Below are 18,413 nucleotides of genomic sequence, written 5' to 3'. Positions count from 1 at the left end.
GTTTCTCCTTCTAAAAATATTATAAACTATCCTTACCGCATAAAAATTTAAATCTAATTTATTAAAAAAAATTTATTGTAAAAAAGAACTGAATTACAAAATATAAAAGTTTCTCTATTTACAAACGACAGAAAGCTACATATATAAAAATTAATATGCACTATGTACATCAAGAATAATTAAAAATATTAAACGTTTTAATGAAGAAAAAGCGAAAATAAACTTGAAAAAAATGGATGAGTACGGGTCATTAATTCTTGAGATGTCCCACACCTCTTTATTCCCATTGATGGTCTGTAGTGTTAGCTTTCTGCGCGCGTTGCTTTCGCCATTTTCTAAAGTCTACAAAAGTGAATTGCAAAATCCAAGGTAAAATAAATACACTATTCATTACTAGTAGCGAAATTTGATACATTTCGTAGCTACCAGTCCAATCCTTAATAATTCCTGCAATGAAACATATGTACAATGTTATATTACAGATTAGAAATTGTATAACAGTCTTTCTCAACTTACCTACAATGGCACCAAAAATTATCGTAACTAAACTGCTGATAACAGAGTTGATACCGTAAGCGGAGGCAAATTTTTCTATGTTGAGGTCTTCTATGATAACTAAAGGCTGCGGAACTAGCAGCCACGATCGCACGGCGCCGATTAATGCTATCGTAATTAACGCGCCTTTAAATGTATGTTCACATAGCAGAAAACCTATATATTGTGAGTTTTATATGTCATTTTAGTAACTGAAAATTCGCTATAATTTATTTACTCGGCTATAAGATTAAATAACTACCCATTCTTGCGAATCCCATCAAGATTGTGGCGACAAAGAATATATACTTCGATTTTATGTTTATTATCAGTGTAAAAACTGACAATAAAATTTTCGACGCCAGCTCAGCTATTCCACTAACTGTGACACTTAATGCGGCATAGGTTTTTGGGTATCCCGCGTCAGTCATCATAAGAGGAAGAAGAAAAGAAAAACCAAAGTCGGAAAAGCACACAAAACTGACGCCAAAGCATAAATTTATGAAACAGAGGTTCTTCACCAAGGACATGTCCACAAGTTCTCTCAAAATGGTTTTATACCTTTCATGTTGACAAGATAAATCAAAGTGTACATTATAAAGGTGGAATTATAAGTCATATCATGAAAAATAAATTACATTATTGAATTGTAGAGATATATGTAGAAAGATAAAATATCAATTGATAACAGGATTGACAAGTCCTAAAATCTTAAAGCGTACATATCATATATTCAATTATGCAAATAGTTGTTAATAGTTGTATGTTTACCCTGTCATCTTTTGTTCTTTCTCAATGTCTTGCGCCTCTTCTTTCTCCTGGATTTCCTTATCTTGTTTCTCTTCCTCCTCCTGAACTTCTTTATTTTGTTTCTCTTTCTTTTCTATGATTTCCTTATTTTGTTTCTTTTCCTTCCCCCGATTGTCTGTATCTATCTGTCTTTCACTGTACTTCTTTTCCAGATGAAATAGTCGTATATCGCTCAATATACAAGTCGTGCGATTCGCCAAATTAACTAAGCTAGGAGCCGAGATAGCCAATGTACGCCTCGATAAATTTTCCCATATAGATCCTGATTTTGCTCTTCCGTGACTCTCAATTGCTGGGACTGACGCGACTCTTTGCGCAGAAGCCTTATAAACAAAATTATATGGAATAATAATAAATAGTACGTAATAATAAATAAACGTTCAGGCCTTTTAAATTATTGTAACATAATATGTACATGCCGTTTGAATTATTGTAACATAATATGTAAAATAATTTTAATTTTTGACACTGCGCAATTATATCTAGCGACGACTCCTATTATTGCCTTTTTATTACTATTTATTATTATTCTAAATATAAGGAGCCCATTAATTTATTGTTTTTTTATTGTAATTTATTAAAATTATATGGCTTTTTTTGGCCATTTATGTTGAACATTTTTCGGTCCATTTTCACTTAATATCATTCAAATATTATTATATAAAAAAATTAATATTTGACTGAGTAAAATGGAGATTTTAAAGTTTAATAAATTTTGTCACCTTAACAGTTTCAATTAGCAACGGCATTTCTGAACCTCTTCCTTCCTTGAGACTACAAAGACTGTTCCATTTAGTCTTAAAAGATAAGTGGACCACGTCAATAGTTGAACGACGATTCGACAGTGCCAATTCCTGAGAAATTTTTTGTTCCTTCTCGCGCGCTTTTTCCGCACGAACATCTTCCAGCTTCTTGGCATGCCATTCCACGGGATGCATCATTATCATTCCAACGACGCTATTGAGGCTTAGAGCGCCTATTATTGCCGCAGTACCTAACACAAATACCAAACATAAATGAATTATAACAAATTTCGAGAACTTTATCTTTGTGACACTTACCGCGAAAACCGTAGATTGGCAGCATTTTTTCACATAATGTAGGAAAAATAATTCCGCCCAACCCAATGATGACTTGCGACGCATACATTACCTAAAGAATAGAACAAATGTTTTAATAAATTGAAAGAATCCAACGTTTTTAAACACATTTAATAATTAGCCATTAATTGATTCACTTTTGCCCTCTTCTTTACAAAGTACGAGTTGAAAACTGTGTTGGTAATTGTAAAAATTAGGCCCAATCCAAAACCTTGAATAAAACAGACAAAAGCCATCTCGTATATGTTTCTGACGAAGGCTATGACGATATTAGGTAACGCAAAGAAGATTGCACCTACGATTCCGACCGGCCTTGTAGAATATCTCTTTAACAATGTATTGGTGAGCAAGCCTGCAAAAAACATATTTAAGTAGAAAAAAAATATCAAAAACATAAATAAAAAAAATATTTTATTGATATGAATAAAATGCTATCTAAAAAATATAACTTTCTATACACAAAAATGTATTCCGTGGCTACGGTGTAGTGCAAATTTTATGCACGAAGTCGGATTTTCCTACACCGTCTCAAAGGGACGGTGTAAAGCCATTGTGACATTTAAAATTTGAAAATGGAAGTCAAGCGGGAACAAGGTTTTAGCGCAATAATGATGTAGTGTACATCATGGTGTACACCACTCTAGTGTAGTGTAGCTGAGTTTAGCGCTTACAACTGGTGCGGTGCGAGGTTGCACCCAGTGTATCCCAAGAGAAAACGCTATTAGATACAAATGCTCCTTCTGATTTTATGTCGGAAACATATGCATTATAATCGCTTACATGCCGGTTGAAAACTTCGATCAGTACACATGTCATTCGATTTAATTTATCGTACGAAAGAGTTAGTAATAAAACTTGCAACAAGAAGCTGATGACTTAACTGACTTAACTGACACCGATAAGAGCAGAAAAATTACGTTTATTTCAAATTACTTGCCACTTAATGTTCTTATCATAGAATAAATTTCTTCTTCCGGGAAAAGTTTTATACCAAAGAAATGAATAATGCAAAAAGTATACATTTTTGCAAATTCACTATTTATAAATTGTTTCTATTAAATTTATATAGAAGTTAATTAATAACTATGCAAATGTAATTTACATTAATCTTTCCTTTAATTTTAATGATTAAACATGATACATGGACTTACTGGCAATAGAATAAGTAACCATAAAAACGGAATTAGAAAGGCTCGATGCCATCCCCGCCTGTCCGGAATCTTCGAGGAAATCACCAAAGATTATAGTAAATGATGACATTGGACCTATTGTAGTGACCTGGAACAGCGAGAAAATAAATGTTAATTTTTCATTACGTATCTACATGCAAAGTTCTTCAAATTCGTGTTGGGAAAAATTCTGAAATGATTTTTAAGCGAATGTTATTTGAAGAGTGATGTATCTATTTTAATAGCTTAGTGTGTGTTGAACATTACTACATATCTACATACTATGCATTATTATTAAACTGACCATAATTAATATCATTGCTAGTGCAATCATCCATCCCCAGCCACCGTCTGGTGCCAAATCTTCTAGAGTAATTTCATCTTCTTTATTTATCAGATCTTCTACCTTTCCAGTTATGCTATTTTTTTTTTGGGCAGCGTTAGTAAATGTATCGATCGTACCGTTCTCTTCTGCCATCGTCATGTTGCAATAATCGCTTCCCTAATTTATTTTAGCATATTAAAAAGCGTCACGATTTTCGCAAAATAAGATAATATAATAAAAAAGTTATTTAGCCGGAGAAAATAAATCATAAATACGAAAATAACATTTAAATATTGTACTTATAATTATTATTAAAAACAAGAAAATGGTAAAATAATAAAAATATAATATTTTATATATTCAAGTCTGTCATAATATCTGATAAATAAATGATTTATAGAAAACAATTTAATAAATAATTTAATAAACACAATGAATTGTTTTTAAAAATATCTAATTAATATGTAAATAAAAATATCTTTTGTAATCAAATAATTTACAGGTTTTAAAATGTTCAGCAGTATCAAATTATTGAGATCTTTCTAAGATGCCTTATGAATATTAATATTATTAAATTACTTGTGTGAATTTAATAATATTAATTTAATTTATATTATGATATTAGTACTCTAGTTATGTTACGATTGCGTTTCAAGGCTGAAAATTAAATTCGCCGCGCAGTTTATGTAATAATAAATTCACGAATTTTTTGTTGAACTATTTAAGCACTAAAGATCCAGCTTGACATTTAGGAAGTTTACTTTTTTTTTGTGTATTCATTTAAAATCGTAAACGTACTTGTCTAATATTGTTAAAAATATTAATTTATTTTATTAAATTCGGTATATCTTATTTTAGTCGTATAAATAAATAAAAAAATAAAAGTTTTCCAAACAGAAGATTTTATGCATTGATTAGAATTAATATATTGATATGAAATATATTTAAGTAATAATTTTTTTAAGATATACTGTAACATGAAATTAATTATAGTAATTATATGTTGTAGTTATTATTTAGATGTAATTTGTTTATGACAAAGATCCTTCATTTAGTAGATTAATCAGATCAAATTATATTTTTGATATTTTTGTTGCATCGGATTTGTAGATAAGATTTAAGTATTTACCTAGCAGAATAACGATAGATAAATTTAAAGCACGTCAATAATTTCGATACACTTCCACGATAATCGAAGGTAGACAGTTTCCGACTAAGCGGGGCATGTCAGAAACGATTTCGAAGTCTTCTTATCTATGTAGTAGAAGTGTCATCGTATTAAACATCCGTTCTTAAGCCAGAGTGAAATATTATCACTGTAGCATCCGTAAATACGGAATCTCATGGAAAAAGAAAATGTAGAGGTAAACGTAATGTACATTTTCTGATCTTCGTAAATGCTCCAATTAAGTCAACTGTCATTGAATTTAATAATAAGGGACGTCATTTTTTAAAGCTAATTATAATTATTAATCAACGATAAATACGAGTAACTTAATATTATAAATTTACTTTAAATGTAGCAATAAAATAAATTTAAACAAAACAAATTATCAATAATTTAGAAAATAAGCAATTTTTGTAATTATAAATACTCTTTAATTTTACATTTCTTAAAAAATATAACAGTACATATATAGGTAAAAGAAGCTTTTATTATAATTTTGTAGAAAAGTTTGTAAAAATTATGTACAAAAGTTTTGACAAAATAAAAGATTGAAATACAAATTTTTTAATAATTATTAAGTAATAATATTTTTCAAGAAATATAACTCTTGAGAAAAATATATTCAGAACTGATAAAAAAACTAATCATTAATGAAAGTTAGTTATTGATAAACAACTGAATAACTGTTCATTGCAACTAATGATAATACAATCCGTATAACTTTTAAAATAACTTTTAATTCGATGACAGAAGTGGGAAAAATGTATGTAATACATATTACCTTTTGCAGTTGGTTGAGAACTTTTGAACTGCGGCATCACTATTTTATACCTGTTGACATTTTTTTTCACTATCCGCAACATTCTTTGCTAAACACAGTTCATTATAGCGATATGAAATCAAATTGACATTACATCACCATTAGTGCTATAGAGTTAATTTATCATTTATTTACGTAATCAGTTAAAGGTTAATATATATAAAAGTTAATTAATTAACTGATAAATAACTGATGAATAATTATTCATTGCAACTAATGACAGTACAATCAGTATATTAAGATAGATTTACTAGTTACTAATAAAAAACTCGTCAATATTTGTTTGATTTTGTCAAGCTTTATGTTGATCCATAACTAATAAAATTCATATGCGCTGCTCAGTCATCAGATAGATGATCAGCTATCCCCACTCAGTTATTGCCCAGGTGTTACCTGTTCACCATTTCTGTAAACTTGCATATAACAGATAAGAAATCTGCGGCTACTATGTGTGATTTACAATGTACATAACATTCAAAGATGTACGTCAGATAAGCGCGGTTTTAAGGTGAAAGATCTTATAATACTACGCCTTTCATTCTCCTGTATAATTCTTACTCACGAAAAATTAAACTCCTCCGCATCCATCTGTCGGCGGTGCCACTTGTACAATAACATATGATATTCTCTAATGACTGATTACAAGAAGTCGGTTGCTGATAATGATCAGTTGACACCTAGTTTTAATAATCAGTTTCTAACATCATTCTAAAAAATTAGTTAGACACAGTACTTTCGTTACTAATGATTAATTTTCAATTTTTTGCTAGTTTGTCGGTTAAAAACAAAATACGTGTAAGAAAACATATATAAATTTATGATAGTAAATTAATACCTAGATAGCACCTAAATGAATGGAAGTTACTGGAGAATTTTTATTTTAAAGTTTGTTTAAAAAATTAGAAAAATAAATATTTGAAATCTTATCAACTACTGATAATAATAATAGCGTTTTTTACTGCAGTTGATTTGAGTCAATCCGGGTTGAATTAATGACGTCACATTCTTTACTATTAGTTGACGTTACAATAAAATACGCTTGTTACTTGTGACTTTATTTCAAATTAAACATCAAATTAAACTATTAAAATATGCTGTCTATTTACTCCTCTCCATTTATTTCCCACTCTTGTGAAAAAATACATAATTGTGGAAATATACCAAGTAGAGCATGCAATGACATTAATCCAAATCGGTTCAAATCTGCAACGACAAATTTCCGAGTAATTTCCATTTAATGTAATCGTGGGACACAGGCCTCGAAATTATTCAAAATTCATACGAAATCTCTATGTATAATCCGATAATTACATATGCAACCATGAGAAATCATTGTATAATATTAAATAAAATCGTATATTTTATCAAATGACTTCATATGTATGAAAAAAATTATTTGTAATCAGATGAAATCTGTATAACAATATTTCAACTAGTAGTTACCCCCTCGCAAATTTCCTTGGCCTATTAAGAAACTGATATTTAAAAATTGGATGTCAATTGAAGAACAATTAAAATTTGACAAACTGTTGAAAAATTAGTCATCAGTCACTAATAACGAAAATACTCCGTTTGTTTCGAGATTTTCCTACAAAATAATTGCCTACAACTTTGTTTATACACACGACCATAACATATAGTTCGTTACTTATATGGCCGTATTGCACACAGCACATTAGACATAGGAATAATGTATTGCACACGTGTGTCAAATGCGCTGTATGCAATGTATATAAATAAATATATATATATATATATACATAATAATATTTAAATTGATGATACATATAACAAGTATTTTATTTTAAAATAAGAAATGGTACTATTAATGTACTATAGAAAAACTAAAGTAAAGACGCCTGTGCAACGTTTACTCATCTTACATCGTACACCTCGCAATTGCATAACTTAAGGCGTAATTTATTTTTTATCAGCGAATGTAATTGTAACCGTATTTACTATCCTATTTATAATATAGATTAATGTATGTTAGCACAGAGGTTCCATAATATTAATGATTAAGATTCATATTTACACTTTTTTTTATTGATAAATACACGCATTTTTTTTTAAATTCTGTAGTATATGTAACATAAACTGTACATATGAGCATATTTATCGGTAAAAGTGAGGCGTAAATATTGACCTTAACTTATTGTAATATCTTCCAACTTCATAATAATTAGTTTTATTGTGTTGATCAAGTTTACAATATAAAAATACATTTATTGCATTGTATATTTTATCATATAATATTATAAAAACATTGTTACAATTATTGGAATAATTTTATTGATGAAAGCAGGTAACGTTTTATATATAAGCCCAACATATACCTATCGCCTCTTGAGAGTGCTATCTACATGTATATGCAATATGGACACAGATAAAACGTCCAACCAACGAAGGTCGACCAGTACTGCAAACGATTCGCTTGTGACCACAGTGGACACTGACGTTAACAATTATTTGCCAATTATCAGCCATCTCAGATTACTTGGTCTGGCGAGTCGTAGAAACGTTTGTGCTGCTGACTAAGAAATAAGTACAGAGTGAGTAATGTACAAAACGGTACAAGAAACAGTCGAAAAAACTTATAGAAAAATCAATTTTTTATGATTAATGGTAAGTTTTATTGCATTTATTATTTTTATATCTCGCACCAAGTAATAATTTCGTATAGTTTCTGAAAAGACATTGAAAATTACGACATTATAGCACATACTTAAGTAATAATATAAAATATTGCTAATTTACATATACTCAAATAGCAAAATGACGTTTTAATGACGTCTTATTGATATAAAAGACGTCATTTGATATCATCTTTTTACTTAAATAGTTGTTACGTTATTTGATAAAACTTATTTATTGCACAATTTATAATCTTGTACATATGTTATCTTTTACTCTAGATAACGTAGAATATAATATCATAAATGATAATGTATATATTACTCGTAATTAAAGATATCGATATTAAAGAAAGATTATCGATTTTAAAGAAAATTTATTTCGCAAATCATGTATACTTTTTTAGACATGTGACACAATACAATAGATACTTTTCCGTTCAGTATATTTACCAAGTTTGTTCTGATTACGCCTTGCGTGTCATATAACTATTTTAATTTGCTGAATGCCAAAATAATTTGTCCCTGATGTTACGTAACATGCTTGTTATATATATTATTCATCGCTTTGTATAGTTTCAAATATACGATTTGATTGACTATACACGCAACGATTATTCGTTCTAAATCCCCCGCTTGACCAGTATATTTTTCCACAAGAGTGGGAGACAAGTGGAAAGAAGTAAATGGACAGCGTATTTAATGTTTAGTTTGAAACAGAAAGTCGCACAGTATTGACAAGCGTATTTGATTGGCGATTAATGAGCGGTATCGGCATCGATTAGAAAGTGACAATGTTCATGTGACAATGTGATTTAAAGACGATTGTTGGCAATTTAGCTCTCGATAGTATTTTTTAACGTTAATAATTTATAGTAAACCGTGTGAGAAATCGTTCCCGTTGATGATGACAGAAAACAAAAAAAATGATATTAAAGGACAAGCTCTAGATGGTGGCTGGGGTTGGTTTGTTTGTCTTGGAAGCAGTCTAATTACGGTAAATGTTAATAGAGTTATTATTATTACATTGTTATATAAAGTTTGAATTATAAATTCACGTTTAACATGAATAAAAATACTTACGTTACAAAGAAAATGATTCAACAGGATTTATTATTAAAAACAAAGTATTATGTACGATGAAAAACGGTAGAGAGAATTACTATACAAATTTGAACAATGAAGGAGCATATATGTAAAGTAAATTGATATATTGCACTGTCACCCTGCGTTGGCTTTTATGCTCCTTCATCGTTCAAATTTGATTTGTTCGGAAGCCGTTTGTTTAAAGAGAGAATTACTATTTTTTCCAAGAATTCTCAATTTCATAAATACAGTTATGTCATTTTTCATTTTTATTTTCATTGCATTATATTATAGACTATTATAAATGTTCTTTATGTATATTTATTAATAAATAAATTGAAACATTAAGCGTAAGACACACAGTGAAAACAAAATAGGATTAAATTAGAGTTAGAAAAAGTATTAACATAATATAGAGTTTTATAGAAGATCACTTTTACTTATTTGAAATAATAATCATTATATATACGTATATATATGTATATACATAGAAAAATCTATTATTCTATTTATTATATTCTATTAATTATATTCTATTAATAACTAACGTAAATTATAGCTCTCTTTGCGATCCTTGGATCCATCATTCGGATTACTATTTAAAGATCTGTTGGAGGATCTTAATGTCGACTCCACATGGACATCAATTATAATGAGCGTCTTAGATGCCATTGTCAATTTTTCAGGTAAAACATCATTTCTATAACATTCAATTTACAACAAAAATTGTAATTATCGTGTTATTTTTTAAAAGAAAGTTATTCATTCTTATTAAAATAATCATAAATTTACAGGTTTTTTAGTTGGTCCATTATTAAAAAAATATTCTTACCGACAAGTCGCATTTTTTGGATCTTTGCTAAGTTGCAGTGGTTTAATAATTACATCGCAAGCTAACAGTATACCATATATTATTTGCTCTTATAGTGTATTAGGAGGTATATATATATATATAAATATATATAGAATCTACCAATTATATAACTTTGTCGTCTAAAAGATGCAAATTTTTATAAATAAAATTCATTTTATAACTATAATTTATCTTACGATAGGTCTAGGTACTGGCCTTGCCATGGCTTCATCCTTCGTCGCATTAAATACGTTTTTCGACAAAAAACGTGGACAAGCAGTAGGCTTTTCCATGGCAGGGAACGCGTTGGCAATGATGTTCGTACCGTTGGTAAGTGATGTACATAAATATTTGCGAAAAGAAAAAATTTTTAAATTAGCAATTTATTTGTACAGTTAGTACATATGCTGCTGAACGTATACGGATTTCGCGGCACAATACTTATCGCTGGAGGATGGGCATTACATTCTTTAGTGGGATCATGTTTATTACGTCCATTTGAAGAACGATCGCCGGCACCACCAGTCGAGGTAATTATTTTAATCCATAAAATATTAAATTATTAAGTAGTTCCAAATTTATTACATCCCGAATTTTTATATTAAATTATTAAGAAAAGAGTATGTGTATTAACTTATTTATATAATAATATTATTAAAATCTAATAAGACATACATATTTCTTCTTAGAAAAAGTCGAATGAAGAACGAGAGAACGAAGCCTTATTAATGAAACCGACTCATACTGAACCACGAAGGATGTCAAATGGATCAATGTGGAGCAAAGATCAAATCGCAGACATTGAAACACTCTCACCCCAAAAGAAATCGTTTATAAAGAAGCTACAAACATGTTTTGACTTGGATCTTCTCAAAGATTCCATTTACTTAAATGTCACTCTAGGTTGCAGCTTTTTTTACGTGGCTGAGTCAAATTTTAAATTAATGACTCCTTTCTTTCTGTCGGATCTTGGTGAGAGTTGTAAATGTATAATTTAAATGTAATCAGTACCGTAGCAAAGGATGTATATTACCTTGTTGAAAGAGCTCCCCTGTGTTCTAAACATGGAAATATTGAAAGTTATTCGCGTTGCATATAAACAAATCTGTTTAGAGCAATATTATAGGGACCTCGAAAGACACCGATCTCAGCAAACATCCTCGCTACGGCACTGCTCGTGAGTTACATAAACTACTCGTAGGAACTTGACGAATGACAGGACTGAAACAAGCGGAGGTAGCCTTTTGTCTGTCCCTGACTGCATTCACCGATATCCTCGCTAGACTGCTGTTGCCGACATTATTCGACAAATTCGGTTGGAAAAAACGCACAATTTTCTGGATCTCCAGCTTCCTCGTTGGAATCACACGCTCCAGTAATAAAAATTAAAAGAGTTATTATTATTAAGTTTTATTACTTCAATAAACATTTATTTAAATTTTATTTAATTATATTCATTTAAAATTATATTTGATTATCAAAGTAATTTTTTGATTGAAATGTGATATTTGTCAATAATTAAAACAGTTGATCAATAATAAAGGCTTTAATACAGAATGCAATTTTACAAAAACTTATGAGCAAGTAGAGAAATGTAATATTTCTTTTGTTTACACAGTATTAGCGGAACAATCAGAAAAAACACCGTTGATTGTCACATTAATAATAGCTGGATTTTTACGTGGCACTACATTGGTGAATTTAAATCTCTGCATATCCGAATGTTGTACTTTGAAAAAGCTACCAAGTGCATTTGGAATGTTTATGGTGTTTAAAGGCTTATGTGTAATTATTATGAGTCCTTTAATTGGTATGTTTTTATATAATATACGAGATAATAATGTTTCTTATGTATTAAAATAATAGCGCGTTGAGATTAATTCTTTATTTTTTGTTAAAAAAGGATATATCAGAGACGTCAGCGGTAGCTACAAAATCTGTCTTCACGTGATGACTGCCATGATACTTGTCACATCTGTCATATGGAGTATTGAATTTTTATATCGTGTCTTTTGTAGACAAATTGCTATTGTTAAGAAATTACAACAGAATGCAGCAGAATAACATTTTAAATTTAATATAGTAGTCTTATAAAATTATCTAATGTATTTTTATCAATTATGTCAAATTCTCTCAATTTAGTACGGCATAAAAACTGATCAAATAAATCATTCTTTTTCAAAATAACTTTTTCTTAGATTAATAATTTATTTTTACACCACAATTAGTTTTCTATTAAAAAAAAATTATTTTTGTGCATTAAAGTGGATCAAAGTACTCGAAAAATGTTCAGTGACTTCATAATTTGTAATTTTTCCGATGAACTATATCTTATCTACTGTAGATGCTACGCCATATGTATTTCTACAACAGACTCATTTTTCTTCTGTTTATCCGCAAAACTTCCTTGTCAAATCAGTTATTATTCTGTACATAAATAAGAAGATCTAATTATTATTGTTATTTTGATAAATATTCCATTAATAATCAATATTTATTTTCATATCTGTTTATGCTCTTTTCTGAAAAAACTGCATTTTTATCCATATCAAATTACAGCAAAGTGCTTCAACGAAACGAGAATTGTGATTGATATGACACAAGTGTGATATACCACAAGCAGTGTGATAAGCAAGCTTGTGTCATTGCTTACGCTACATAATGAGACACATTTATTAATTTGATCCTAGTTCACAAAAGCGACTATAAATAATAAGTATCTCCAACGTAGCACTGTACGCGTGCGTTTAAGCGAGTAAAAACATTACGAACGATCATGCTCGGTCTCGAATAGAGCGGAGCCGGTTTTCATCGCGCTTCTTTCTCTTCGGCCAGTCTCGGATCGTCCGCAGTTCGTGTCAGAACATATCTTCCTTGGCTTTATGCGTCGAATATCCATATCAAAGCATGTTAAAAAACCTTGTTTAATATTTATATAAATTTTTTTTAGTTGACATGCGCGTGAGTGTTAACTTTGTGACAATACATTGCGCCATTGAACAATTTTCCAGTTGTACTTAAGAATGCACTCCGATATAATTGCTTGCTAACACAGAGGCTTGACGACTTGATTAAACGTTTCTGCTTGATTACGAAGTAAGCAATTCCCACGAGAAGAAGGGAGAACGACTGATTGTGAGTCATTAACAGATAAAGAAGCCAAGGCGCTAATAAAGAACAAACAGAATAACAAGTTAAATATATCGCTTCAGTACTACTTCTGTACCGTTTAAATAACTAGTTGAGCAAGCAAATTTGTTTTCATTTGCACTTTCTTTTAATTACTAAAAAATTTTTAAGAGACATAAATAATTCGAAACAATGTCAATTTTGTTGTCGACTTACAAACAAAGTAAATTTGTAAAAACTGTTAAGCAAAAAAATTGTATCAAAACTAAAAAACTAATTATAATTTAAACAACTTTTCAAGATCGTTATTCTATTTTTTGTTATAGATATAATAGAAGTCGGTAGAGTTAGTTGAGTTGAATTACGACGAGTAATTGTGCGAGCTCGTTCTTGCTATTAAATATCACTGTTTTATTAATTAATTGAAGAAGTATTTAATAGATCACACGGTTACGATAAAAGACATAAATGAATATATAATAAAAAATGCAACTATTTTTAGTAAGAAAAGACAATTTATACGTATACATAAATTATATTATAATTGCAGTTTATACATGTACATAAATTATATGTATATAAATAGCAACTAAATTGAAATGAGAGGGGCTTTATCCGCAGCGCGTATCTTATCACCTGTCCAATTAAATTTGTGATTATGTGTTCGTTGTCTAGCAGTTAGGTTTGCAGTTTGTCGATGATATGAACACGGGCTACAATTGAAAATCTCTAGGAATTTACGCTTTCATGATATACTTGCAGAATAGTGACTGATACGATTGATAGAATGACAAGTGATATGATAGATCAGGGCTGGGCATGGGTGATTGTCGTTGGCGTGACTGTTATCAATGTAAGTTTTTTTTTAATAATGAAATGAGACTATTTCCTATTGCTACGTATATATGTATATGTATATATATATATATAACTTTATTCTATATTTTATTCTTCAATTTTAATTTTAATTTCAAAATTAGTTTTAATAATTTGAAGCTTCTTCTAACGAATAATGAATAAACATTTATGAACAAAATCATTCAAAAATTTATATATACAGGGTGTTCCTCTAACTCTGTCTTAATTATTTAATTTTTAATGATACGAGAAAATACCACAGGGGATCTTGCTCGATTCGAAGACGCACATATTATGATGAGCAAAAAATTTTTCTCAAGATCATTTTTTTGAGATTTTAGGGCTATCTCCACTTTTTTAAATGGAATTGTATGATTTTGTTTTAAATAATATGATTCCTCTAATTATTCTGCATATAAAAGTATTAAGGTAGTGATATAAAAATATTAATAGTTTACGAGATACTTTATACTTTATTCCGGCATATATTGATATAAAATGTTAAATAACTCGTAAACTATTAATTTTTTTATAATTATACTTTAATAATTTTATGAACAGAATAATGAAATGAATCAATTAATGGAAAGAAAACACATAGTTGCTTTAAAAAAAATATGTATGCAAAAAGGATAATTTTTTAAATAAGCAATTATTTGTTTATTTTCTATCAATTAATTCATCTCGTTATTCTGCATACAAAAGTAGTAAAGTATGATTATAAAAAAATTAATATTTTACGAGTTATTTGACATTTTATGTGAATATATACCAAAATAAAGTAAAATATCTCGTAAACAATTGGTTTTTTATATCACTATCTGAATACTTTTATATACAGAATAATTAAAGAAACCATATTGTGTAAAAAAATCATACAATTTCATTTTAAAAAGTGGAGGTGACCTCGACGTCTCAAAAAATATGAGAAAAATTTTTTCATCATAGTATATGCCTCTTCGAATCGAATAAGATCTTCTGTGGTATTTTCTCGTATCATCAAAAACAACGGAGACATTTTAAATGTTTATGTTACAGGAAACACGTATATATCCTGTACATATCCTGTCGATATCTGTAACATTTTTAATGATAAATTTGATAATATTTTATTTTTTATAAGCCATAAAACTTCTGTGTAAATAAAAATGGATTTAGACATTTTATCATTCTTATAAAATTCATATTTTTATTTTCTCAAAAGATTATAATTTTTTTACCCAAAAATTTCCTAATGGATAATATTCTAAAAAGTGCGAATATTACGAAATTTGAACGATACAGTTTCACGAGAATAATTGTAATTTCCTTTGTTAGCTAGCCGTACTCCCAGTCCAGCAATGTTTCGGCCTTATCTTCGCAGAACGTTTCGCAAGTCTCGGCATTACTGCGACGCAAACGAGTCTAATTCTTCATCTTAATGGAACAATAACATGCAGTCTCGGTCTTATAAGTGGTCCAATGATGAAAAGATTCGCTTTTCGCAAGGTCGCATATTTCGGCAGCCTGACAGTCGTTCTCGGAATCTGCGCCGCTGCCTTCGCCGTGTCTCTCCCGACTCTTATTATCACTTACTGCGTTATCATTGGTAAATAATTCACACTATAAAATATCAAGGCGTGAATGAGAACTGTAATATGACAAGTCATTTAATCGTTTGTATTGCTGGTTGAGCGCCACTGTATTCTATTGAGCAAAATGGACTTGCGCAGAGTAAAGCAATAATATACGCAAACAAAGTAAAGGAATCTTTAAAGATAATTGTTGCAACATATTTTTTGTTCAGTATTTAGTGACGCTTAATGTTACAGCTTAAGTACTTCAGTAATTTTAATTACCAGAACAGATACTAATGTAATTGTATTATTGCTGGTCTCTAAAATTGCTTTATTTAAGATTTGAATTCTTATATACTAATTATACTATTATTGTTTTCAAAAGCTGACAGCGTTAATTACAAAACACATATATTTAACAGGAATCGGTCAAGGAATTCTTTTTCCAGCGACAACATTAGCTCTAAACACATATTTCCGCAAGAAACGCAATATAGCCATGGGTTTTTCGATTACATTAACTGGTCTGGGTCCAATTTTAATGCCTCTTTTAATAGACGTACTTCTCGAAAATTTTGCCACGACCGGCACTCTCCTGATCCTTGCTGGAATCGCCTCACATTCTTTGATTGGTGCATCGTTATTAAAACCGTTTAGAAAGCAGACAGAGGTGAGTTAAAGGTACGTGAGCAATGGCGTAATTTTACACCTATCTTCTTCATGTTTCGTTTTATATATTTCGGTCTATTGTCATATCAATAATATGCGAAATGTAAATTATATTTGGATGGCTCTCTTTTGTTTTCCATTTTTAGAGTGTTCTGATGGACAAAACTACTAATATATCGAAAGAGGAAAATTCATGTGTTGATAAGACAAGTGTAGAAAATAACGCTGTTCAATGCCGATTATTAAATAAACGGAATGCTGAAGAGGAAAGACAACCGAGCTATTGTCCGGAGAATAGCGAAACAGAAGTGAAAAGAAATAAACAAACTTCGTTCCTTAAAAAAATTGTTACAAATATGGATCTCGATCTTCTTCGTGATAATCGTTATATAGCGATAGTATTAGGTAAAGTACGAACAATTGATTTCACAAGTCTTGTCGAAGTAAAATTAAAATCTTGAGAGATGTATGTAATGTCTCAAAAACAGGTATGAGCGTTTCGTTGGTGGCCGAAACGAATTTCAACGTAACGATACCTTTCGTCCTAGCCGAATTGGCGAATCTCGACAGAACGTCGATAGCTACAATAATGTCGATTCAAGCTGCCGCGGACATTATGGGACGCCTTTGTGTACCGTTGTTGGCACAAAAAACTGGCTGGACCTGCAGGAATCTTTATGTGCTATCTCTGCTAGGATCGACTTTTGGAAGGACTAGTACGTACTGCCACGTAAAATATACGAACCCGAGGAATCTCTTCACGAGGTGAACTTTGGGGTGGGTTGATTAGATGGCTAAATGCATATCGTATGACAATCGATAACATTTACAAATCATCGATCATAATAATTATCAAACCACGATTGAATTCGCAACGTTAATTATAATATAACATATATCTGAACACTATATTTTAGTATATTATAATACATTTTAATGTTATTTGATTATTTGATTAATATTATATTAAATCTATCTGGATTCATTTATATGCACTCTTATTGATCTTTACACATTTCCTATGTTTTATGTAAACTTCTGTATAAAATCATTTCTCATAATACTTCTTGACAGTTCTATCGACGTGGGGTGATACTTACGTCATTGTAATCGGAGTAGCCCTGATCATTGGATTGGCGAAGGGAACCAAAGCTGTCTTCCAAGCTCTAATCATTCCTGATTACGTGCCATTGGAGAGGTTGCCGGCTGCATCCGGTATTCAGATGGTTTGTAATGGCATCCTGTCTATCAGCATGGGACCAATTATCGGTAAAGAGAAATTTTAACTATACAATGAAAGCAGCCTGCAATTTTTTTAATGCTAATATAATTATAATTAAAATATTTTACACGGCAACATTATTATTATCTTATTTTATTATTATTATATATTTTATCTATTTTTAATAAAATTAAATATTTTTTCAGGTTTAGTGCATGATTCAACAAATAGTTATGTGGGTGCGCTTTATTTCACATCCTTTCTCAGCCTGTCTTGTGTCTTCCTGTGGTTAATAGGTGGACTATGGACTTTTCGTAGAAATAAGTTGAATGAGCAAAATCCATCAGAGGAACAATAAAATTTTCACAAAAATACGTAATTGATTAATTTAGCAACAGTTTAATATTTTCAATTTACGAATATACATATATATGTATATATATATTGATAAAATATAGAGAATTTTCATATATATATATAT

General features: G+C 29.9%; 2 protein-coding genes across 2 annotated transcripts; one reads left to right on the top strand and one right to left on the bottom strand.

Moving 5' to 3' along the window:
* Positions 1-277: 277 nt before the first annotated feature.
* On the bottom strand, positions 278-5,142 carry LOC108766309 (monocarboxylate transporter 9). The gene is made up of 10 exons (XM_018515502.1): positions 5,068-5,142; positions 3,918-4,115; positions 3,596-3,722; positions 2,582-2,796; positions 2,406-2,496; positions 2,067-2,338; positions 1,306-1,667; positions 797-1,095; positions 517-711; positions 278-447 (listed from the first exon to the last, which is right to left on the bottom strand). The coding sequence occupies exons 2-10, from the start codon at positions 4,095-4,097 to the stop codon at positions 278-280; spliced, it is 1,911 nt and encodes a 636-aa protein (XP_018371004.1). The 5' UTR covers positions 4,098-4,115; positions 5,068-5,142.
* A 3,223-nt stretch (positions 5,143-8,365) lies between these two features.
* On the top strand, positions 8,366-18,322 carry LOC108766313 (uncharacterized). Its single transcript, XM_018515507.1, has 16 exons — positions 8,366-8,551; positions 9,004-9,556; positions 10,205-10,331; positions 10,440-10,583; positions 10,701-10,828; positions 10,894-11,028; positions 11,188-11,470; positions 11,718-11,873; positions 12,117-12,308; positions 12,402-12,529; positions 15,803-16,073; positions 16,464-16,711; positions 16,857-17,115; positions 17,199-17,426; positions 17,785-17,979; positions 18,139-18,322. The coding sequence occupies exons 2-16, from the start codon at positions 9,464-9,466 to the stop codon at positions 18,288-18,290; spliced, it is 2,739 nt and encodes a 912-aa protein (XP_018371009.1). The 5' UTR covers positions 8,366-8,551; positions 9,004-9,463; the 3' UTR covers positions 18,291-18,322.
* Positions 18,323-18,413: the final 91 nt, after the last annotated feature.

The sequence above is a fragment of the Trachymyrmex cornetzi genome, unplaced genomic scaffold (assembly GCF_001594075.2).
Source record: "Trachymyrmex cornetzi isolate Tcor2-1 unplaced genomic scaffold, Tcor1.1 scaffold579, whole genome shotgun sequence".
Taxonomy (NCBI): Eukaryota; Metazoa; Arthropoda; class Insecta; order Hymenoptera; family Formicidae; genus Trachymyrmex; species Trachymyrmex cornetzi.
The sequence above is the reverse complement of the archived record's forward strand: the minus strand, read 5'-3'. Positions and strand labels throughout refer to the sequence as shown.

Excerpts from the sequence above, each read along its gene's own strand:
- LOC108766313 (XM_018515507.1), top strand. The coding sequence starts at position 9,464 with ATGATGACAGAAAACAAAAAAAATGATATTAAAGGACAAGCTCTAGAT. Across the intron at positions 10,584-10,700 it reads CTCTTATAGTGTATTAGGAG|GTCTAGGTACTGGCCTTGCC; the intron begins GTATATATATAT and ends ATCTTACGATAG. Across the intron at positions 17,427-17,784 it reads ATCGACTTTTGGAAGGACTA|TTCTATCGACGTGGGGTGAT; the intron begins GTACGTACTGCC and ends ACTTCTTGACAG.
- LOC108766309 (XM_018515502.1), bottom strand. The coding sequence starts at position 4,097 with ATGACGATGGCAGAAGAGAACGGTACGATCGATACATTTACTAACGCT. Across the intron at positions 2,797-3,595 it reads GGTTACTTATTCTATTGCCA|GCTTGCTCACCAATACATTG; the intron begins GTAAGTCCATGT and ends TGTTTTTTGCAG. Across the intron at positions 712-796 it reads GATGGGATTCGCAAGAATGG|GTTTTCTGCTATGTGAACAT; the intron begins GTAGTTATTTAA and ends CACAATATATAG.